Below are 25228 nucleotides of genomic sequence, written 5' to 3'. Positions count from 1 at the left end.
TCCCCATTTTCCATGGTTTTCCATGGATTTCCCATTTTTACCCACATTTTCCATGGGTTTTCCATGGATTTCTCAACTTTTCCCAGGTTTTCCATTGGGTTTCCATGGATTTCCCAACTTTTTCCAGGTTTTCCATGGAATTCCCAATTTTTTTCCCAAGTTTTTCATGGATTTCCCCATTTTCTCATGGTTTTCCATGCATTTCCCGATTTTTCCCAGGTTTTCTAAGGAATTTCCATGGATTTCCCTATTTTAACATAGTTTGACATGGGTTTTCCAAGGATTTCTCTATTTTTCCATGGTTTTCCATGGATTCCCTTCTTTTTCCATGGTTTAACATGGGTTTTCCATGGATTACCCTATTTTGCCATGGTTTTCCATGGTTTTCCCTATTTTAACATGGTTTTCCATGGGTTTTCCATGGATTTTCCTATTTTAACATGGTTTTCCATGGATTTCTCTGGTTTTCCATAGTTTTCCATGGGTTTCCAATGGGTTTTTCATGGATTTCCCTATTTCCTCATGGTTTTCCATGGGTTTTCCATGCTTTTTCAATGGTTTCCCATGGGCTAACATGTTTTCCCAAAGTTTTCCAAATATTTCCCATAGTTTTCCATGGGTTTCCCATAGATTTCCCAGTTTCCCATCTTTTTCTTATGCTTTTCCATATTTCTCCATGATTTTCCATGATTTTCCACAGTTTCACATGGATTTCCCATCGTTTTCCATGTTTTCCCATGGATTTCCATGACGTTCCATAGTTTCCCATGGACTTCCCCCCCTCCAAGTTTCAATTGGATTCCCCACGGTTTTCCATGGTTTTCTCTGATTTTTTCACGCTTTTCCATGATTTTCCATATTTTCCCATGAATTTCCGTAGTTTTCAATGGATTTTCCATGATTTTCCATAATTTTCCCTGATTCTCCATGGATTTTTCATAATTTTCCATGATTTTCCATTATTTTCCATGGATTTTCCATTATTTTCCAAAATTTTCCATGGATTTTCCATAATTTCCATTGATTTTCCATGGATTATCCCTGATTTTCCATGGATTTTCCATAATTTTACATGGATTTTCCATGATTGTCCATAATTTCCCATGGATTTTCCATTATTTTCCATGATTTTCCATAATTTTCCATGATTTTCAATAGATTTTCCATTGATTTTCCATCATTTTCCATAGATTTCCCACGATTTTTCATAATTTTCCATGATTTTCAATGGATTTTCCATAGATTTTCCATAATTTTCCATGGATTTTCCATGCTTTTCCATAATTTCACATTATTTTCCATGGATTTTCCATGATTTTCCATAATTTTCCATGATTTTCCATAATCTTCCCTGATTTTCCATAATTTTCCCTGATTTTCCATGGATTTTCCATGACTTCCATAATTTTCCATGATTTTCCATAATCTTCCCTGATTTTCCATAATTTTCCCTGATTTTCCATGGATTTTCCATAATTTCCCATGGATTTACCATGATTTTCCATAATTTTCCATGATTTTCCATAATTTTCCACAGATTTTCCATAATTTTCCATTATTTTCCATGGATTTTCCATGATTTTCCATGGATTTTCCATAATTTCCCATGGATTTACCATGATTTTCCATAATTTTCCATGATTTTCCATATTTTTCCACAGATTTTCCATAATTTTCCACGATTTTCCATGGATTTTCCATGATTTTCCATAATTTCCCATGATTTTCCATATTTTTCCCTGATTTTCCATATTTCCCCATGATTTTCCATAATTTTCCATGATTTTCAATAGATTTTCCATTGATTTTGCATAATTTTCCATAGATTTTCCATGGATTTTCCATTATTTTCCCTAATTTTCCGTAATTTGCCATGATTTTCCATGGATTTTCCATGATTTTCTATAATTTTCCCTGATTTTCCATGGATTTTCCATGATTTTCCATGGTTTTCCCATAATTTTCCATGTATTTTCCATGATTTTCCATTATTTCCCTGGATTTTCCATGATTTTCCATTATTTTCCATGGATTTTCCATAATTTTCCATAATTTCCCATGGATTGTCCATGATTTCCCATAATTTCCCATGATTTTCCATGGATTTCATGGCCGCATCCTCCAAATCCCCCCTTCCCCCCACCTCCATCCCCAATCCCATGGGAAAATATCCTCTTTCCTTCTTTCTCTTGGGAATAGCAAAATAAAGTGGGAATTTTTCGGGATTCGGGACCGGAAAAAACCTGGAATTCTTTCCCATCGCATTTTTGGGTCCAAAAAAGGCGTTTTGGGGCAAAAACGGGATGACTTTGGGATGCTCCAAGCTTCGGGAATGGGGATGCGCAGAGACGGAGCGAAATCCCATAGGAAAAGGATGGGAAAGGAAAGGGAGGGGGGAATAGGGATTATCCGGATGGAATTCCCGATGGAATTCTGCCTTTATTCCCAAGCAATGGTTTCTATTGGATGGATGTTTGTGCTTCTCGGAATTCCAGGTATCCATAGGGAATCTTTTCCTCTCTTCCCATCTTTCCCAAGGCAAATCCCTGTGTAACGAAGGCCAAATTCCAATGGAATTCCCACAATTCCCCTTGGAAAAGGTGGATCCTTGGGAATTCCAGGCTTGGCGGCGGCATTCCCAACTTCCCAAGGTGCTTGCATTGCATCCCTTGGGATAACAGGGATGGAGAACACGGATGAGCCACTTTTCCCTATGGAATTCCATTGCTTCCACTTTTCCCTATGGAATTCCATCACCAATGTTCTTCCTTAAGGATGCTCTTCGGAATGCGTCGCCTCTGCTATTCCCTATGGAATTCCATCGTTTCCGCTCTTCCCTATGGAATTCCATCGCCAACACTTTTCCCTATGGAATTCCATTGCCTCCACTCTTCCCTATGGAATTCCATCGCCAACGCTCTTCCTTAAGGATGCTCTTCGGGATGCGTCGCTTCTGCTTTTCCCTATGGAATTCCATCACTTCCGTTTTTCCCTATGGAATTCCATCCATTGGGATGCACCAATCCCATCGCTCCTCCACATCCCGCATCCATCATTCCCAACACATGGATCTCCATCCATCCCATTTCCACCTCCTCTCGCCTCATCCCGACCCTATTCCCAATGGGAATCTCCATCCTTGGGATGCGCTTGCGGATGGGGGGGGCTCCTCCTCCTCCCTTTCCCATGGGATTCCAGCGGCATTCCCATTGTTTTCCAATGGGCTTCCGAAAGGAAAACCTATACCCCCCCCACCCTATCCCAATCCCATTCCCAATCCCATTCCCGATCCCATTCCCGATCCCAGCTCCAATGGGAAAGCACAGAAACACCAAGAATCTACATGGGATCGCATCCCGTTTCCACACACAACAAGGAATAATCCCGAGTGTCCGGCCATTCCCATGGCATTCCAGGCTTCGGGAATGTCGTGATCCCCCCCCCTTTTCCTGCTGTTATTCCCAATGGATCCGCTTGCAGTTGCTTCCATAGGGGGGTATGGGGAGGGGGTTATCCCATATGGAATGCCGGCCCTTTCCCGATGCCAAGTGCAAGGAATGCTGTCGGATCCGGCTAAGGCTTGATGGGAGAGGAGGAGGAGGAGGCAAGAATCCACTTCCAGCAGCAGGGAATCCATGGAATTCCGCCGGGAATTCCCGATCCTATCCCAATGGGAATCCCAATGGGAATCCCGCTCGGGATGGGACCATTGGAAGGCACAGTGGTTCAGTTCACGCTCGGAGCCGTCAATCCCATGGGATCCATTCCCGAAAGGACGAAGGGATACAAAGGAACATGGATCCAACCCCATCCCAATCCCGTTTTTCCCGACTCTATCCCGAAAAAAACATGGAAATCCGGAAGAATTCCCTTCGATCCATGGGGAAGGAGCAACATTCCCGTTGGCTTTATCCCAAAGGGCCGGGAAAAGTGGGAATGCCGCCATTATTCCCGTCGATCGGCATTCCCAACCCACCCCCCCCCCCCTTTTCCCAATATGATTCCCGGAATTCCCGTTATTTACAGTCTCATATAGCTTTATATATATATATATATATGTATTTGTCATAGGTCTATAAGATCCATCTGGAATTCCTCCTCTATCCTAAGGGAATGGCTACGAGGATCCATCGCTTCCCGTCGGTCAATGCTGGTTTCCGGGCGAAGAGCTGGGAATGGGGCAGGGAACGGAGGCGGAATTCCCTCGGGAACAACGGGAATGGGGAATGGGAATGGGACGATCCCTTGATCCGAAGTACACTTGGTCATTATTGCAAGATTCCAATGGTTTTCCAACCCTTTTCCCCACCCCCACCCCTATTCCCATTCGGTATTCCATGGATTTTCCTCCCCCTTTCCCATCCCAAATGGATCCAACCGGATCCATCCCCCCCCCCCAACCGGGATTTAGGCACAAAGAAGAGAGCTGCAATTGTCCCACAGTGTGGAATTCCAAGGAGCCGTCGGAATTCCAAGCCATTGGAATCCTTACACACCGCGGTCCCATAGGCAAGGCGTCGGCATTCCGGCCGTCGGGAATGCTGGGCGGAAGCGTGCGTCTGGGCTGCTCGGACCACTCAGACTTGTCTCAGGTTACCATAGGGAAAAGGGGAGGAAAAGTGGGAATAATGGGATTTGGGATCGGGATACAGCTCTTAAGGAAGTGGGTTCTTGCGTCAATGGGGCAACGTGGACCTGGGGGGAGAAGGGGATGGGAATGGGTTAGGAATGTGGGATTCATCCCAATCCATGGTAATGGGGGTCTGGAAGTCCGATTGGATCCATCAGGATGGGAGGGATGGGGGAGGTCCAGAGGGGTATGGAATGGGATGGGAAGGAGATGGAAGGGGAAGGAGATCCATAGGGTTCTCCGTTGGGATGTGTGGATGGATGGATGGATGATGGATGGATGATGGATGTATGGACCATGGATGGATGATGGATGGATGCATGGATGGATGGATGGATGGATGATGGATGGATGATGGATGTATGGACCATGGATGGATGATGGATGGATGCATGGATGGATGGATGGATGGATGATGGATGGATGGATGGACACACAGATGGATGCAAGGATGGATGATGGATGGATGCATGGATGGATGATGCATGGATGGATGCAAGGATGATGGATGATGGATGGATGATGGATGATGGACATATAGATGGATGGATACATGGATAATGGATGCATGGATGATGGATGATGGATGGATGCATGGATGGATGGATGGATGGATGGATGATGGATGGATGATAGATGATGGATGGATACATGGATGATGGATGCATGGACCATGGATGGATGGATGATGATGGATGATGGATACATGGATGGATCATGGATGGAAGGATGATGGATGCATGGACAGACGGATGGATGGATGATGGATGGACCATGAATGGATGATGGATGGATGATGGATGCATGAATGGATGGATGATGGATGGATGGATGCATGGATGATGGATGTATGGACCATGGATGGATGATGAATGCATGGATGCATGGACCATGGATGGATGATGGATGGATGCATGGATGGATTCATGGACCATGGATGGATGGATGGATGATGGATGGACACATGGATGGATGATGGATGGATACTGGATGACAATGGATGGTTGGATGGATGAATGATGGATGGACGCATGGATGATGGATGCAAGGATGGATGCATGTATGATGGATGGATGCATGGACCATGGATGGATGATGGATGGATGCATAGATGGATGGATGATGGATACATGGATGATGGATGCATGGACCATGGATGGATGATGGATGGACACACGGATGATGGATGGATGGATGATGAATGGATGCATGGATGATGGACACATAGATGGATGGATGGATGTTTGCATGGATGGATTATGGATGATGGACACATGGATGATGGATGGATGGATAGATGGATGCATGGACGATAGATGATGGATGGATACATGGATGATGGATGCATGGACCACAGATGACGGATGTCCCCACACATGGATGTCCCCACATATGGATGATGTCTCCCGATCCCAAGCACTCACCTTTTTACATCTGTCCCATGTGATTGGCTGCATCCCCCATACCAGGATGGGGCCCGGCCAGGGAGAGCGGAGGGGGATCCGAGGAGACCTTCTCCTCTTCCCGTCTCTTGAGGCAGGCGGCCTTGGGGTTCAGGTTCCTCTCTGGGGGTGTAGGGAGAAGGGGGTTAATGGTGTCCCTATGGGGGGTGATCCGTAGGGAATGGGGTGCAGGGAGAAGGGGGTTAATGGTGTCCCTATGGGGGGTGATCCGTAGGGAATGGGGTGTAGGGAGAAGGGGGTTAATGGTGTCCCTATGGGGGGTGATCCGTAGGGAATGGGGTGTAGGGAGAAGGGGGTTAATGGTGTCCCTATGGGGGGTGATCCATAGGGAATGGGGTGGAGGGGGGTGGGGGGTGAGGGGTGGGTGAGGGATGAGGGATGGATGAGGGATGATGGATGATGGAGGGATGATGGATGATGAATGGATGATGGATGGATGAGGGATGGATGGATGATGGATGGATGGATGATGGATAGATGGATAAAGGATGAATGGATGGATGGATAATGGATGGATGGATGGATGATGGATATTGGGCTATAATGGATGGATGGATACTAGATCCCAATGGATGGATGGATGGAGACTTGATGATAATGGATGGATGATAGATATTGGACCATCATGGATGGATGGATACTGGATGACAATGGATGGATGATGGATACTGGACCATAATGTATGGATGGATACTGGATGCCAGTGGATGGGTGGATGGATGATGGACAGTGGACCAAAATGGATGGATGGATGGATATTGGATGACAATGGATGCGTGGATGGATGGATGGATGGATTGATGATGGATGCCAATGGATGGATGATGAACAGTGGACCATAATGGATGGATACTGGATGACAACGGATGGATACTGGATGACAACGGATGGATGGATGGCTATTGGATGATGATGGATGGATGAATGATGGATGAGAACGGATGGACGCATGGATGGATGGATGAATGATGGATGCCAATGGATGAATAAATGGATACTGGATGACAATGGATGGATGGATACTGGATGACAATGGATGAATGGATACTGGACCATAATGGATAGGTGGATGGCTATTGGATGCCAATGGATAGATGGATGGATGGATGATGGGATGAAAATGGATGGATGGATGATGGGATGACAATGGATGGATGGATACTGAATGACAATGGATGGATGGATACTGGATGACAATGGATGGACAGATGGATATTGGACGACAATGGATGCATGGATGGATCCTGGATGGTGATGGATGGATGATGGATGAGAACAGATGGATGCATGGATGGATGGATGGATACTGGATGCCAATGAATAGATGGATACTGGATGACAATGGGTGGATAGATACTGGATGACAATGGATGGATGGATACTGGACCATAATGGATGGATGGATGGATACTGGATGAAAATGGATGGATGGATATTGGATGACAATGGATGGATGATGGATGACAATGGATGGATGATGGATACTGAACCATAATGGATGGATTGATACTGGAAGCCAACGGATGCATGGATACTGGATGACAATGGATGGATGATGGATGACAATGGATGGATGATGGATACTGGACCATAATGGATGGATGGATACTGGATGACAATGGATGGATGGATGGATACTGGATGATGATGGATGGATGGATGGATGGATGATGGATACTGGACCATAATGGATGGGTGATGGATACTGGACCATAATGGATGGATGGATATTGGATGACAATGGATGGATGGATGGATACTGGATGACAATGGATGGATGATGGATACTGAACCATAATGGATGGATTGATACTGGATGACAATGGATGGATAGATTCTGGATTACAATGGATGGATGATGGGTACTGGACCATAAGGGATGGATGGATACTGGATGACAATGGATGGATGGATACGGGATGATGATGGATGGATGGATGGATGGATGATGGATGACAATGGTTGGATGGATGGATACTGGATGACAATGGATGGATGGATGGATACTGGATGACAATGGATGGATGGATACTGGATGACAATGGATGCATGGATGGATCCTGGATGGTGATGGATGGATGGATGATGGATGAGAATGGATGGATGCATGGATGGATGGATGGATAATGGATGCCAATGGATGGATGATGGATACTGGACCATAATGGATAGGTGGATGGCTATTGGATGCCAATGAATGGATGGATGGATGGATGGCTGATGGATGCCAATGGATGGATGGATACTGAAGGACAATCGATGGATGGATACTGGACCATAATGGATGGATGGATACTGGATGCCAATGGATGGATGGATACTGGAGGACAATCGATGGATGGATACTGGACCATAATGGATGGATGGATACTGGATGCCAATGGATGGATGGATACTGGAGGACAATCGATGGATGGATACTGGACCATAATGGATGGATGGATACTGGATGCCAATGGATGGATGGATACTGGAGGACAATCGATGGATGGATACTGGACCATAATGGATGGATGGATACTGGATGCCAATGGATGGATGATGGATACTGGACCGTTATGGATGGGTTGATAATGGATGCCAGTGGATGTATGGATGGATACTGGACCATAACGGATGGATGGATAATGGATGATGATGGATGCATGGATGGATGCCAATGAACAGATGGACACTGGACGACCCCCACCCCCCCCCCCTCTAACTCACCCCTCACTTGCTGCTCCAGGCTGAGGATGACGGCCACGGCCTGGTGCAGGATGAGCAGCTTGGTCTGGGGCTTGTCGCTCTTGAGGTGCAGCTGCACCATCCGGCCCAGCTCCTTGAAGGCCTCGTTGATGTCGCGCACGCGCAGCCGCTCGCGGGCGTTGTTGGCCATGCGCCGCTCCTTCTCCCGCTCCGCCTTCTGCTCCGGGGTCAGGTCCTCGTCGTCGTTGGTGCTAATGGGGAAGGGGGACAAGGAGAGTCCAATGGGGGCCAATGGGGTGAGGGCATTGGGGATGCTCTGTTGAGTATATAGGGAAAGACCCATTGGGAATGGGGCATCTTCAATGGGTATCATCCATTGAGGATGTTCTATTGAGTATATAGGGCAAGGGAGTCATTGGGAATGGGGCATCTTCAATGGGCATCTCCCATTGAGAATGTTCTATTGAGTATATAGGGCAAGGGAGTCATTGGGATGGAGCATCTTCAATGGGCATCATCCATTGAGGATGTTCTATTGACTCCATAGGGCAAGGAACCCATTGGGAATGGAGCATCTTCAATGGGCATCATCCATTGACTCCATTCTATTGACTCCATAGGGCAAGGAACCCATTGGGAATGGAGCATCTTCAATGGGCATCATCCATTGACTCCATTCTATTGACTCTATAGGGCAAGGGACTCATTGGGAATGGGGCATCTTCAATGGGCATCATCAATTGAGGATGGTCTATTGAGTATATAGGGCAAGGGAGTCGTTGGGAATGGAGCATCTTCAATGGACATCATCCATTGAGGATGTTCTATAGACTCCATGGAGCAAGGAATCCATTGGGAATGGAGCATCTCCCATTGACTCTGTTCTACTGCCTCCATGGAGCAAGGAACCCATTGGGAATGGGGCATCTTCAATGGACATCATCCATTGAGGATGTTCTACTGACTCCATGGAGCAAGCTCCTTCTCGCGCTCGGTCTTCTGCTCGGGGGTCAGGTCCTCGTCGTCGTTGGTGCTAATGGGGGGGGAAAGGGAGAGTCCAATGGGGGCCAATGGGGTGAGGGCATTGGGGAGGTTATGGGGTGTCCATGGGGTGAGGAAGCTAGTGGGAATGGAGCATCTTCAATGGGCATCACCCATTGACTCCATTCTATTGACTCCATGGAGAAAGGAACCCATTGGGAATGGGGCATCTTCAATGGGCATCATCCACTGAGGATGTTCTATTGAGTACATAGGGCAAGGAACCCATTGGGAATGGGGCATCTTCAATGGGTATCATCCATTGACTTCATTCTATTGACTCCATAGAGAAAGGAACCCATTGGGAATGGAGCATCTTCAATGGGCATCTCCCATTGAGGATGTTCTATTGACTATATAGGGCAAGGGACTCATTGGGATGGAGCATCTTCAATGGGCATCACCCATTGACTCCATTCTACTGCCTCCATGGAGCAAGGAACTCATTGGGAATGGGGCATCTTCAATGGACATCATCCATTGAGGATGTTCTATTGAGTATATAGGGCAAGGGAGTCGTTAGGATGGAGCATCTTCAATGGACATCACCAATTGAGGATGTTCCATTGACTCCATAGAGAAAGGAACCCATTGGGAATGGAGCATCTTCAATGGGCATCATCCATTGACTCCATTCTATTGACTCCATAGGGCAAGGAACCCATTGGGAATGGGGCATCTTCAATGGGCATCTCCCATTGAGGATGTTCTATTGAGTATATAGGGCAAGGGAGTCATTGAGATGGAGCATCTTCAATGGGCATTGTCCATTGAGGATGTTCTATAGACTCCATGGAGCAAGGAATCCATTGGGAATGGAGCATCTCCCATTGACTCTGTTCTACTGACTCCATAGGGCAAGGAACCCATTGGGAATGCAGCATCTTCAATGGGCATCATCCATTGAGGATGTTCTACTGACTCCATGGAGCAAGCTCCTTCTCGCGCTCGGCCTTCTGCTCGGGGGTCAGGTCCTCGTCGTCGTTGGTGCTAATGGGGAAGGGGGACAGGGAGAGTCCAATGGGGGCCAATGGGGTGAGGGCATTGAGGGATATTCTATTGAGTATATAGGGCAAGGAACCCATTGGGAATGGAGCATCTCCAATGGGCATCATCCATTGACTTCATTCTACTGCCTCCATGGAGGAAGGAACCCATTGGGAATGGGGAATCTTCAATGGACATCACCCATTGACTCCATTCTACTCACTCCATAGGGCAAGGAATCCATTAGGAATGGGGCATCTCCCATTGATTCCATTCTACTGACTTCATGGAGAAAGGAATCCATTGGGAATGGGGAATCTCCCATTGACTCCATTCTACTGCCTTAATGGAGTAAGGAACCCATTGGGAATGGGGCATCTTCAATGGGCATCAGCCATTGAGGACGTTCTATTGACTACATAGAGAAAGGAACCCATTGGGAATGGGGAATCTTCAATGGGCATCGTCCATTGAGGATGTTCTATTGAGTATATAGGGCAAGGGAGTCATTGGGATGGAGCATCTTCAATGGACATCATCCATTGAGGATGTTCTATTGACTCCATAGGGCAAGGAACCCATTGGGAATGGAGCATCTTCAATGGGCATCATCCATTGACTCCATTCTATTGACTCCATAGGGCAAGGAACCCATTGGGAATGGGGCATCTTCAATGGGCATCTCCCATTGAGGATGTTCTATTGAGTATATAGGGCAAGGGAGTCGTTGGGATGGAGCATCTTCAATGGGCATCGTCCATTGACTTCGTTCTATTGACTCCATGGAGTAAGGAACCCATTGGGAATGGAGCATCTCCCATTGACTCCATTCTACTGCCTCCATGGAGAAAGGAATCCATTGGGAATGGAGCATCTCCCATTGACTCTGTTCTACTGACTCCATAGGGCAAGGAACCCATTGGGAATGGAGCATCTTCAATGGGCATTGTCCATTGACTCCATTCTAGGGTGTCCATAGAGAAAGGAACCCATTGGGAATGGGGCATCTTCAATGGGCATCGTCCATTGACTTCATTCTATTGACTCCATAGGGCAAAGAACTCATTGGGAATGGGGAATCTTCAATGGGCATCATCCATTGACTTCATTCTATTGACTCCATAGGGCAAGGGATCCACTGGGAATGGGGCATCTTCAATAGACATCGTCCGTTGAGGATGTTCTATTGACTCCATAGAGAAAGGAACCCATTGGGAATGGAGCATCTTCAATGGGCAGCATCCATTGACTTCATTCTACTGACTCCATAGGGCAAGTAACCCATTGTGAATGGGGCATCTCCCATTGACTCCATTCTATTGACTCCATAGGGCAAGGAATCCATTGGGAATCGAGCATCTTCAATGGGCATCATCCATTGAGGATGTTCTATTGACTCCATAAAGGAAGGAACCCATTGGGAATGGAGCATCTTCAATGACCATCATCCATTGACGATGTTCCATGACTCCATAGGGCAAGGAACCCATTGGGAATGGAGCATATCCCATTGACTCCATTGTACTGACTCCATACAGAAAGGAACCCATTGGGAATGGAGCATCTTCAATGGACATCATCCATTGAGGGTGTTCTATAGACTCCATGGAGCAAGGAACCCATTGGGAATGGGGCATCTCCAATGGGCATCATCCATTGACTCCATTCTACTGACTCCATAGGACAAGGAACCCATTGGGAATGGGGCATCTCCAATGGGCATCACCCATTGACTCAACTCTACTGCCTCCATGGAGCAAGGAATCCATTGGGAATGGGGCATCTCCCATTGACTCCATTCTACTCCAAGCAGGAATAGGGGCATCCATTCCCCATTCATCCCATTCCCACATCCTCACCATGAGGAATCCCATCCCAATATCCCATCTCCACGTTCCCATTGGCACAGCAAAGCCATTCCCATTATCCCACAGATCCAATCGGAGCATCCCTAAGGAGCATCCGGGTTATTCCCAAGCATTCCCGGATGGAATTCCCTTCCCAAGGAGGTCACTTCATGGAAATCCACTCCTGGAATTGAATGAAGCGACATTAGGGCCATCCCGTTACCTAGATCTTGACCTAGTAATGGATTTGAGCTCCTTCTTGTCCTCCTCCAGCTTCTTGTCTTCCAGAGCTTTGGAATCTTGGATGTTCTCATCGCCTTCCTCATCGGATTTCAGCTCCGAGCTTCCCGACGAGACGCTTTGGCCTTGGAGAGCGCTGGGAATTCCTGGTGGGAAAGGGATGGGAATGGGATTAAGGGTGGGATGGTCAATGGAGGGGATGGTCTAAAGTGGGATGGTCCATGGATGGAATGCTCCATAGATTGGATATTCCATGGATGAGATGCTCCATGGATGGGATGCTCCATGGATGGGATATTCCATGGATGGGATGCTCCATGGATGGGATGCTCTAAAGTGGGATGCTCAAAGGATGGGATATTCCACGGATGGGATGCTCAAAGGATGGGATGCTCCATGGATGGGATATTCCATGGATGGGATGCTCTAAAGTGGGATGCTCAAAGGATGGGATGCTCTAAAGTGGGATATTCCATGGATGGGATGCTCTAAAGTGGGATGCTCCATAGTGGGATGCTCCAAAGTGGGATACTCAAAGGATGGGATATTCCATGGATGGGTTGCTCTAAAGTGGGATGCTCAAAGGATGGGATGCTCTAAAGTGGGATGTGTGGTGCCATTCCCAACCTCTCCATTCACGCCATTCCCATTCCCATCCCTCCATCCCATTCCCAGCCCTTCTCCAAGCCCTTATCCCATTGGAATCTGGATCCCACTCACCCCGATAGGGATCCTGGGGGGGATTCAATTCCGGAGACGTGGAAGATTGGACGGGAAGTTGGGGAACAGGGACCTGGTTGGGGACCAGCGAATGGCTCCCTCGGATTCCGACGCCCTCTTCCCGATGGGATCCGACCTGCAAGGAATGGGAAAACTGGAATTAGGTTGGGAATGGGAATGGGAATGGGATGCTCCATAAGGTGGGAATGGTTGTTGCTCCATGGCAACGGAGGAGCCTTGGGAATCATATCCATTCCAAGCAAATCCAACGGGAATTGTGCATTGGAATAGCACTGGAATACGGGAAGGTGATGGGATGCACTTATGGATACAGGCATTGGAGTAGGGATGCTCTCATTTATGGATACAGGGAGTAGGGATGCTCCCATCTATGGATACATGGAGTAAGGATGCTCCCATCTATGGATACATGGAGTAGGGATTCTCCATCTATGGATACAGGGAGTAGGGATGCTCCCATCTATGGATACATGGAGCAGGGATGCTCTCATATATGGATACATGGAGTAGGGATGCTCTCATATATGGATACATGGAGTAGGGATGTTCCCATCTATGGATACAGGGAACAGGGATGCTCCCATCTATGGATACAGGGAACAGGGATGCTCCATTTATGGATACATGGAGTAGGGATGCTCCATCTATGGATACAGGGAGCAGGGATGCTCTCATCTATGGATACATGGAGCAGGGATGCTCCCATCTATGGATACAGGGAGTAGGGATGCTCCCATCTATGGATACATGGAGTAGGGATGCTCCAACCTATGGATACATGGGGTAGGGATGCTCCCATCTATGGATACATGGAGTAGGGATGCTCCCACCTATGGATACATGGAGCAGGGATGCTCCCATCTATGGATACAGGGAGTAGGGATGCTCCCACCTATGGATACATGGAGCAGGGATGCTCCCATCTATGGATACATGGAGCAGGGATGCTCTCATCTATGGATACAGGGAACAGGGATGCTCCCATCTATGGATACATGGAGCAGGGATGCTCCCATCTATGGATACATGGAGTAGGGATGCTCCCATCTATGGATACAGGGAGTAGGGATGCTCTCATCTATGGATACATGGAGCAGGGATGCTGCCATCTATGGATACAGGGAGTAGGGATGCTCCCATCTATGGATACATGGAGTAGGGATGCTCCCATCTATGGATACAGGGAGTAGGGATGCTCTCATCTATGGATACAGGGAGCAGGGATGCTGCCATCTATGGATACAGGGAGCAGGGATGCTCCCATCTATGGATATATGGAGTAGGGATGCTCTCATCTATGGATACATGGAGTAGGGATGCTCCCATCTATGGATACAGGGAGTAGGGATGCTCCCATCTATGGATACAGGGAGCAGGGATGCTCCCATCTATGGATATATGGAGTAGGGATGCTCTCATCTATGGATACATGGAGTAGGGATGCTCCCATCTATGGATACAGGGAGTAGGGATGCTCCCATCTATGGATACATGGAGCAGGGATGCTCCCACCTATGGATACATGGAGCAGGGATGCTCCCATCTATGGATACATGGAGCAGGGATGCTCCCATCTATGGATACAGGGAGCAGGGATACATGGATCCATTGATCCATTGCCTTTTCCCATGGGATCTGCATGGGGTTTGGGCTGGGAGATGGGAGCAGGGAATAGGGGTAGGGAATAGGGGTTGGGAATACCAGTAGGGAATACAAGTAGGGAATAGAGGTAGGGAATACTGGCTGGGGGTGTAAGCAGGGAATGTAAGTAGGGAATAGAAGTAGGGAATAAAGAGGGAATAAACAGGGAATGAAGATGGAGTGGAGAGGGAATAAATAGGGAATACATAGGGAATGAACAGGGAATAGAGAGGGAATAGGGAGGGAATAGGGAGGGAATAGAAAGGGAATGAACAGGGAATAAAGAGGGAATAGAGATGGAATAGAGAGGGAATAAACGGAATGGAGAGGGAATAAACAGGGAATAGAGAGGGAATGGAGAGGGAATAAACAGGGAATACAGAGGGAAAGAAGAGGGAATGAAGAGGGAATAGAGAGGGAATAAACAGGGAATGAAGAGGGAATAAACAGGGAATAAATAGGGAATGAAGAGGGAATAGAGAGGGAATAAACAGGGAATACATAAGGAATAAATAGGGAATGAAGAGGGAATAGAGAGGGAATGAAGAGGGAATAAATAGGGAATACATAGGGAATAGAGAGGGAATAAACAGGGAATAGAGAGGGAATGAATAGGGAATAAACGGGGAATACATAGGGAATAAATAGGGAATACATAGGGAATACAGAGGGAATGAAGAGGGAATAAATAGGGAATACAGAGGGAATGCAGAGGGAAAGAAGAGGAAATAAACAGGGAATACAGAGGGAATAAACAGGGAATAGAGAGGGTATAAACAGGGAATAGAGAGGGAATAAACAGGGAATAGAGAGGGAGTAAACAGGGAATGCAGAGGGAATAAACAGGGAACAAAGCAGGAACGCAAACAGGGATCACACACAGGGAACGCATCCGGAACGCATCCGGATTCCAGGCATGATCCGCCCCATCCCCCCCTTATTCCCTATTGGATCCAGGCTTTTCCGGCCTCGTATCCGGCAGCTGGAGCCCTGCTGCATCCATTAACATTCCCATATGGAAAACATCAGGATCCGCCTCCTCCCCCCCCTCCCGTTCCCACTTCCTTTGTTCTCCGCCTTCGCCCACCCCAATCCGGTGTTTTCCCAATGGGATTCCCAAATCCCGGCTCTTTCCATGCCCCATTCCCATTCCCGTCCTATTCCGGAGCTGCAGCATCATCCGGATCCCAGTTTTCCTTTCAATCCCTATGTGATCCCATCGCTTCCAGGTCTCTTTCCAATCCCTATGTGATCCCATCAATCCATGTCCATACTGGGAGCATCCCTAAGGAATGGGATCCAGAAGATCCCTCCTTCCCTATGGATCCCATCAATTGGACTTCCATTGGGATGCCCGATCCCATTGGGAATGATCCTACACCCTCCGTTATCCATAGGGATTAAGCTTCTCTATGGCTCCATGTCCCCATCCATTGGGATGGATCCAGCTCCTGGACCATGTCCTGGTGTCCTATCCCATATCCTGGTTCCTATCCCTATCCCGGGATGCTCCATGGGTACCACCTCCATCGGCATCCATTGGGATGCTCCATGGCTACCACCTCCATCCGCATCCATTGGGATGCTCCATGGGTACCACCTCCATCCGCATCCATTGGGATGCTCCATGGGTACCACCTCCATCCGCATCCATTGGGATGCTCCATCGGTACCACCTCCATCCGCATCCATTGGGATGCTCCATGGGTACCACCTCCATCTGCATCCATTGGGATGCTCCATGGCTACCACCTCCATCCACATCCATTGGGATGCTCCATGGGTACCACTTCCATCCGCATCCATTGGGATGCTCCATGGGTACCACCTCCATCCGCATCCATTGGGATGCTCCATGGGTACCACCTCCATCCGCATCCATTGGGATGCTCCATCGGTACCACCTCCATCCGCATCCATTGGGATGCTCCATGGGTACCACCTCCATCCGCATCCATTGGGATGCTCCATGGCTACCACCTCCATCCACATCCATTGGGATGCTCCATGGGTACCACCTCCATCTGCATCCATTGGGATGCTCCATGGGTACCACTTCCATCTGCATCCATTGGGATGCTCCATGGGTACCACCTCCATCCACATCCATTGGGATGCTCCATGGGTACCACCTCCATCCGCATCCATTGGGATCCTCCATGGGTACCACCTCCATCTGCATCCATTGGGATGCTCCATGGGTACCACTTCCATCCCCATCCATGTTCCTTCTCCGGGATCATCTTCCCAAAGTCTGGAGCATCCCATTCCCACATCCCATGACCCATCTCCCATTCCCACCCCCATTCCCAATGGATCCCATCAACCCCATCCCACCCATATCCCATCATGGAATGTTATCCATGCATATCCCCCTTTATCCCATCATCTCACCATCAACGAGTGCCTATTGGCCGCGAGGATCCCGGATCCGTATCCCGAAGCCAATCCCGGCATGGATCCGTTGGGAGCGGCTCCTATCAAGCCGTGCATGTCGCTATGGGGCAGGGATGGGGCCGGCCCCACAGCGTGATTCCTTAGGACGTGGATGGCATCATCCAACCTTTCCAAGCGGTCCTCGATCCGGCTTTGCTGCTTGGGAATAGGGGGAAAAGTGGGATGAGCATCACTTCCATGCGGGAATCATATCCCAATGGGGGGGGGGGGGGTTATCCCTATATTCCCATGCTTTATATTGGGATATTGGGATGGGAATTCTGGATATAGGGAAAAGGTGATCCCGGTGAATTGATTTCCATGGGTTCAAGGATTCCTTGGGAATATGGGAATTCCATTGGAAAAGATGCTCCCAACCCCCTCCCATTGATGTAAATGGGGATGGAAGAGAAAATCCTATTGGAATTCCGTAGGGAATAACCCCCCCCCCCCAAAGGCAAAGCCACTTCCGGCATTCCCATAGGATCCAAGTGGGAATGGTTGTCGTCAATGGAGCAGCGCTGGGATGGATGGGAGATGCTCATCACTATTGATCCCTATTAATAGGGATGAATACCTATTAATTATTAGGGATGAATCCCTATTAATCCCTATTAATTATTAGGGATGAATCCCTATTAATCCCGATTAATAGGGATGAATCCCTATTAATTATTAGGGATGAATTCCTATTAATCCCCATTAACAGGGATGAAGCCCTATGAATCCCTATTAATTATTAAGGATGAATCCCTATTAATCCCTATTAATAGGGACTCATCCCCATTAATCCCTATTAATTATTAGTGATGAATCCCTATTAAACCCTATTAACAGGTATGAATCCCCATTAATCCCTATTAATAGGGATTAATCCCCATTAATCATTAGGGATGAATCCCTATTAATCCCTATTAAGAGCGATGAATCCCTATTAATTATTAGGGATGAATCCCTATTAATCCCTATTAGTTCTTAGGGATGAATCCCTATGAATCCCTATTAATAGAGATAAATCCCTATTCATCCCTATTAATTATTAGGGATGAATCCCTATTAATCCCTATTAATTATTAGAGCTGAATCCCTATTAATCCTTATTAATAGGGATGAATCCCTTTTAATCCTTATTAATTATTAGGGATGAATTCATATTAATCCCTATTAATTATTAGGGATTAATCCCTATTAATCCCTATTAATTATTCCAAGCTTAAGGAATCCCCCTCCCCCATTGCCCCATAGGGATGGCATTCCCTAAGGAAAATGGGAATTGGGATGGATCCTTAAGGAATGGGCTCATAGAGATCCTCTTTCCCATTCCATAGGGTACAGATCCCAAGGATCATTCCATATGGAATGTTGAGCATTGGGAATGATCCGTGCTTCCGGAAGATCCAGGAATTCCATATGGGATCGAGAAGCAATAGGGAAGAGCACAAGAGGCCATGGAATCCATGGACCAGATTCCCATCCATCCACTCTATCCAATAGGATAACCACCATCTCCATCCCATGTTCTCCTTCATCCAATGGGATCACCACCATCTCCATCCAATGGGATAACCACCATCTCCTCCCATATTCCCATCCATCCACTGTATCCAATGGGATAACCCCAATCTCCTCCCATATTCCCATCCATCCACTCCATTTTATGGGATCACCACCATCTCCATCCCATGTTCTCCTCCATACTATGGGATAACCCCTATCTCCATCCCATGGGATAACCACGATCTCCATCCTATGGGATCATCACCATGTCCTCCTATGTTCTCCATCCTATGGGATTGCCACCATCTCCATCCAATGGGATAACCCCCATCTCCTCCCATATTCCCATCCATCCACTCTATCCAATGGGATAACCGCCATCTCCTCCTATGTTCTCCTTCATCCTATGGGATCACCACCATCTCCATCCAACGGGTTAACAACCATCTCCATCCCATGTTCTCCTCTATCCTATGGGATCACCCCCATCTCCTCCCATACTCCCATCCATCCACTCCATTTTATGGGATCACCACCATCTCCATCCCATGTTCTCCTTCATCCTATGGGATCACCCCCATCTCCATCCAATGGGATCACCACCATCTACATCCCATGTTCTCTTTCATCCTATGGGATCACCACCATCTCCATCCAATGGGAACAACCATCTCCATTCCATGCTCTCCTCCATCCTATGGGATAACCCCCATCTCCCCCCATATTCCCATCCATCCATTCCATTTTATGGGATCACCACCATCTCCATCCTATGGGATCACCACCATCTCCATCCTATGGGATCACCACCATCTCCATCCCATGTTCTCCTCCATCCTATGGGATCACCACCATCTCCATCCTATGGGATCACCACCATCTCCATCCCATGTTCTCCTCCATCCTATGGGATCACCACCATCTCCATCCAATGGGATCACCAGCATCTCCATCCCATGTTCTCCTTCATCCTATGGGATCACCACCATCTCCTCCTATGTTCTCTATCCTATGGGATCACCATCATCTCCATCCAATGGGATAACCCCCATCTCCTCCCATATTCCCATCCATCCACTCTATCCAATGGGATCACCACCATCTCCATCCTAGGGCACCATAACCAGCTCCATCCCATGTTCTCCTCCATCCTATGGGATCTCCACCATCTCCATCCCATGTTCTCCTCCATCCACTCCATCCAATGGGATCACCCTCATCTCCTCCCATATTCCCATCCATCCCCTCCATTTTATGGGATCACCACCATCTCCATCCCATGTTCTCCTTCATCCAATGGGATCACCCCCATCTCCATCCAATGGGATAACCCCAATCTCCTCCCATATTCCCATCCATCCACTCCATCCTATGGGATCACCACCATCTCCTCCTATGTTCTCCATCCTATGGGATCACCACCATCTCCATCCTATGGGATCACCACCATCTCCATCCAATGGGATCACCCTCATCTCCTCCCATATTCCCATCCATCCACTCCATTTTATGGGATCACCACCATCTCCATCCCATGTTCTCCTTCATCCTATGGGATAACCCCCATCTCCATCCCATGGGATCACCACCATCTCCATCCAATGGGATCACCACCATCTCTATCCAATGGGATCACCACCATCTCCATCCAATGGGAACAACCATCTCCATCCCATGTTCTCCTTCATCCTATGGGATAACCACCATCTCCATCCTATGGGATCACCACCATCTCCATCCAATGGGATAACCCCAATCTCCTCCCATATTCCCATCCATCCACTCCATTTTATGGGATCACCACCATCTCCATCCCATAGGATCACCACCATCTCCATCCTTTGACCACCACCACCTCCTCCTCCTCCACTCGCTTATCCTATGGGATCCAATCTCCATCTCCTGGGAAAAGGGGGGGGGGAAGCATGGATGAGGCATGGAAAAGGTCGGGAATGGGGCAGATCCCCATGGATCACCTACCAAGGAGTGTAAGGGACCTTCATAAGTGGGAGATGCTGATGCTTGGCCTCCATTCCTAGACCATACAGCTGGGCCTGCTGGTAGCAAAACGGGAAGCACCATTAGAACACCGGCATTCCCAATGGATTCGGGATGGGAAAACACCTGGGAAAGCCGCCATAAGGAAGCATGGAAAACCGGGAATGGGGTGGGGGGGTTCCTCTTCCATTGGTTGCCATAGGAGCGAGGGGAGCGAGAGGATCCCGTTTTCCATACGGCATTCCCAACTTTTGGCCTCGGGTTTGCTCATCCCATAGGATGCTCTCTGCTCCATAGGGTCCTTATTCCGGGAATGCTCCATGGAGCATCCAAGAGGAAGCTCTGCCCCATTCCCACTTTAAGTAATCCTTTGGGAATACGGCCTTGGATGCTCAACTATTCCAAACTCATCCCGATTTTAGGCCTGGAAGTGGGAATGTTCCATCCTTGGAATAGCTTGGGAATTGGGAATGCTGCATCCATGGATGCGCTCAACATCCCAATGGATGCAGCAATGTGGTCCTCACCTAGACCTGGCTCTTAAGGTCCTATCCATCCCAATCCCATCCTAACAAGTCCCTGGAATTGCATGGGAATTGGGAATGCTGCATCCTTGGAATAGATTGGGAATTGGGAATGTTCCATCCTTGGATGCGCTCAGCATCCCAATGGATACAGCGCTGTGGTCCTTATCCTGCCTTCATCCCAATCCCATCCTAAAGAGCCTCTTTGGGAATTGCATGGGAATTGGGAATGCTGCATCCTTAGAATAGATTGGGAATTGGGTATGTTCCATCCTTGGAATAGGTTGGGAATTGGGAATGCTCCATCCTTGGATGCGCTCAGCATCCCAATGGATGCAGCGCTGTGGTCCTTAACCTGCCTCCATCCCAATCCCATCCTAACAAGTCCCTGGAATTGCATGGGAATTGGGAATGCTGCATCCTTGGAATAGATTGGGAATTGGGAATGTTCCATCTTTGGAATAGATTGGGAATTGGGGATGCTCCATCCTTGGATACACTCAGCATCCCTATGGATGCAGCGCTGTGGTCCTTAACCTGCCTCCATCCCAATCCCATCCTAATAAATCCCTGGAATTGCATGGGAATTGGGAATGCTGCATCCTTGGAATAGATTGGGAATTGGGAATGCTCCATCCTTGGATGCGCTCAGCATCCCTATGGACGCAGCGCTGTGGTCCTTAACCTGCCTCCATCCCAATCCCATCCTAAAGGGCCTCTTTGGGAATTGCATGGGAATTGGGAATGCTGCATCCATGGAACAGATTGGGAATGTTCCATTCTTGGAATAGACTGGGAATTGGGAATGTTCCCTTTGGAATAGATTGGGAATTGGGGATGCTCCATCCTTGGATGCGCTCAGCATCCCTATGGATGCAGTGCTGTGGTCCTTAACTGCCTCCATCCCAATCCCATCCCAAAGGGCCTCTTCTCCTTACGCCATTCCCAAGGACCTCTTTGGGAATGGGAATGCCTTTCCCTGGAATAACCTCATCCTTCCCTACCCCTCCTCTTCGCATCCTATGGGAATACCCCCTTAAAACTCGGGAATCCCCCCGATTTCCCCCATCCCCCCAACCTCCCCCTTTGGGAATCGGCTTTTTCCATGGATTTCCTTTTCCTCCTTCCCGGAATTCCCCAATTCCAAACCAATCCCCGGGATCGTAGGGAATAAAAGGAGGCACAATACCTGCGAGAGAAGGGGGAGAGCCAACAGGAGTTGAAGGAGTGGATGGGAAGCTGGTGGTGGTGGGCTCTGGAGAGTAGATCTTTAAGAGACGATAGGAGCATTAAAAAGCATGGAATTCCGGGAATATCCCGCGGGAAAAGGCATGGGAAAGATGGGAATGGGGTCAGGGGGGTCGGTATTCCCGACGCGACGGGCGGGATGGGGTGGGAAAAGGAAGGGATGGAGGAGGGGATGGTGGGATTGGTGCTGGAGATGTGGATGGAGAAGGAATTCCGAGGGGATACTGGCATGGAGAGGCACAAATCCCATTGGATCCTTAAGGAATGATGGCCCCAAAGTGATCTATGACCATAGATAGGCACAAATCCCATTGGATCCCTAAGGAATGATGGACCCCAAAGTGATCTATGATCATATATAGGCACAAATCCCATTGGATCCTTAAGGAATGATGGCCCCAAAGTGATCTATGACCATAGATAGACACAAATCCCATTGGATAGTTAAGGAATGATGGATCCCAAACTGATCTACGACCATAGAAAGGCACAAATCCCATTGGATCCTTAAGGAATGATGGCCCCAAAGTGATCTATGACCATAGATAGACACAAATCCCATTGGATAGTTAAGGAATGATGGATCCCAAACTCATCTACGACCACAGAAAGGCACAAATCCCATTGGATCCTTATGGAATGATGGACCCCAAGTTGCTTTACTATTATAGAAAGGCACAAATCCCATTGGATCCTTAAGGAATGATGGATCCCAAATTGCTTTACTACTATAGATAGACGCAAATCCCATTGGATCCTTAAGGAATGATGGATCCCAAACTGATCTACTCCTATAGGAAGGCACAAATCCCATTGGATCCTTAAGGAATGATGGCCCCAAACTGATCTATGACCTTGATAGACACAAATCCCATTGGATCCTTAAGGAATGATGGCCCCAAAGTAATCTATGACCATAGAAAGGCACAAATCCCATTGGATCATTAAGGAATTATGGACCCCAAACTGATCTATGACCATAGAAAAGCACAAATCCCATTGGATAGTTAAGGAATGATGGATCCCAAACTGACCTACTGCTATAGGAAGGCACAAATCCCATTGGATCCTTAAGGAATGATGGCCCCAAAGACATCTATGACCATAGAAAGGCACAAATCCCATTGGATCCTTAAGGAATGATGGCCCCAAATTCATCTACTACCATAGAAACGCACAAATCCCATTGGATCCTTAAGGAATGATGGCCCCAAACTCATCTATGACCATAGAAAGGCACAAATCCCATTGGATCCTTAAGGAATGATGGATCCCAAATTGCTTTACTACTGTAGAAAGGCACAAATCCCATTGGATCCTTAAGGAATGATGGATCCCAAATTGCTTTACTACTATAGAAAGGCACAAATCCCATTGGATCCTTAAGGAATTATGGCCCCAAACTGATCTACGACCATAGAAAGGCACAAATCCCATTGGATCCTTAAGGAATGCCAACCTCAACATCACTCTCCTGTAGGATACAGACACATTCCCATCCAATCCCTATGGAATGACGGCCTCAACATTGCCCTATCCCAACGCATCCACCCGTTCCCATTGGATCCTTAAGGAATGATGGACCCCAAACTGCTCTGCTCCAATAGATGGACACAATCCCATTGGATCCTTATGGAATGGCAACCCCCAAACTGCTCTACTCCAATAGATGGACACAATCCCATTGGATCCTTATGGAATGTCGACCCCCAAACTGCTCTACTCCAATAGATGGACCCAATCCCGTTGGATCCTTATGGAATGGCGACCCCCAAACTGCTCTACTCCAATAGATGGACCCAATCCCATTGGATCCGTATGGAATGGCGACCCCCAAACTGCTCTACTCCAATAGATGGACCCAATCCCATTGGATCCTTATGGAATGGCGACCCCCAAACTGCTCTACTCCAAGAGATGGACCCAATCCCATTGGATCCTTATGGAATGCCGGACCCCAAACTGCTCTACTCCAATAGATGGACACAATCCCATTGGATCCTTATGGAATGGCAACCCCCAAACTGCTCTACTCCAATAGATGGACACAATCCCATTGGATCCTTATGGAATGGCGGACCCCAAACTGCTCTACTCCAATAGATGGACCCAATCCCATTGGATCCTTATGGAATGGCGACCCCCAAACTGCTCTACTCCAATAGATGGACACAATCCCATTGGATCCTTATGGAATGTCAACCCCCAATCTGATCTACTCCAACAGATGGACCCAATCCCATTGGA

General features: G+C 47.7%; 1 protein-coding gene across 15 annotated transcripts in view; it reads right to left on the bottom strand.

Annotated features, from left to right (window-relative positions):
• Positions 1–4395: 4395 nt before the first annotated feature.
• The window catches only part of TCF4 (transcription factor 4), a 79623-nt gene continuing 58790 nt past the window's right edge, over positions 4396–25228 (bottom strand). For 2 of the 15 annotated variants that reach the window (XM_034072817.1, XM_034072827.1), the window contains 8 exons: positions 22923–23001; positions 21192–21268; positions 17673–17870; positions 13617–13752; positions 12880–13042; positions 8803–9032; positions 6055–6195; positions 4396–4695 (listed from right to left, as the gene is read on the bottom strand). In XM_034072817.1, coding sequence (XP_033928708.1) covers positions 6059–6195; positions 8803–9032; positions 12880–13042; positions 13617–13752; positions 17673–17870; positions 21192–21268; positions 22923–23001 — 1020 coding nt within the window. In that variant the 3' untranslated portion in view covers positions 4396–4695; positions 6055–6058. Of the gene's footprint in view, positions 4696–6054; positions 6196–8802; positions 9033–10730; positions 10813–12879; positions 13043–13616; positions 13753–17672; positions 17874–21191; positions 21269–22922; positions 23002–25228 lie in introns of those variants that run through there. The other 13 variants (XM_034072821.1, XM_034072829.1, XM_034072819.1 and 10 more) reach the window with 10 other exon arrangements.

Source organism: Melopsittacus undulatus, chromosome Z (genome assembly GCF_012275295.1).
Source record: "Melopsittacus undulatus isolate bMelUnd1 chromosome Z, bMelUnd1.mat.Z, whole genome shotgun sequence".
Lineage (NCBI taxonomy): Eukaryota > Metazoa > Chordata > Aves > Psittaciformes > Psittaculidae > Melopsittacus > Melopsittacus undulatus.
The sequence above is the reverse complement of the archived record's forward strand: the minus strand, read 5'-3'. Positions and strand labels throughout refer to the sequence as shown.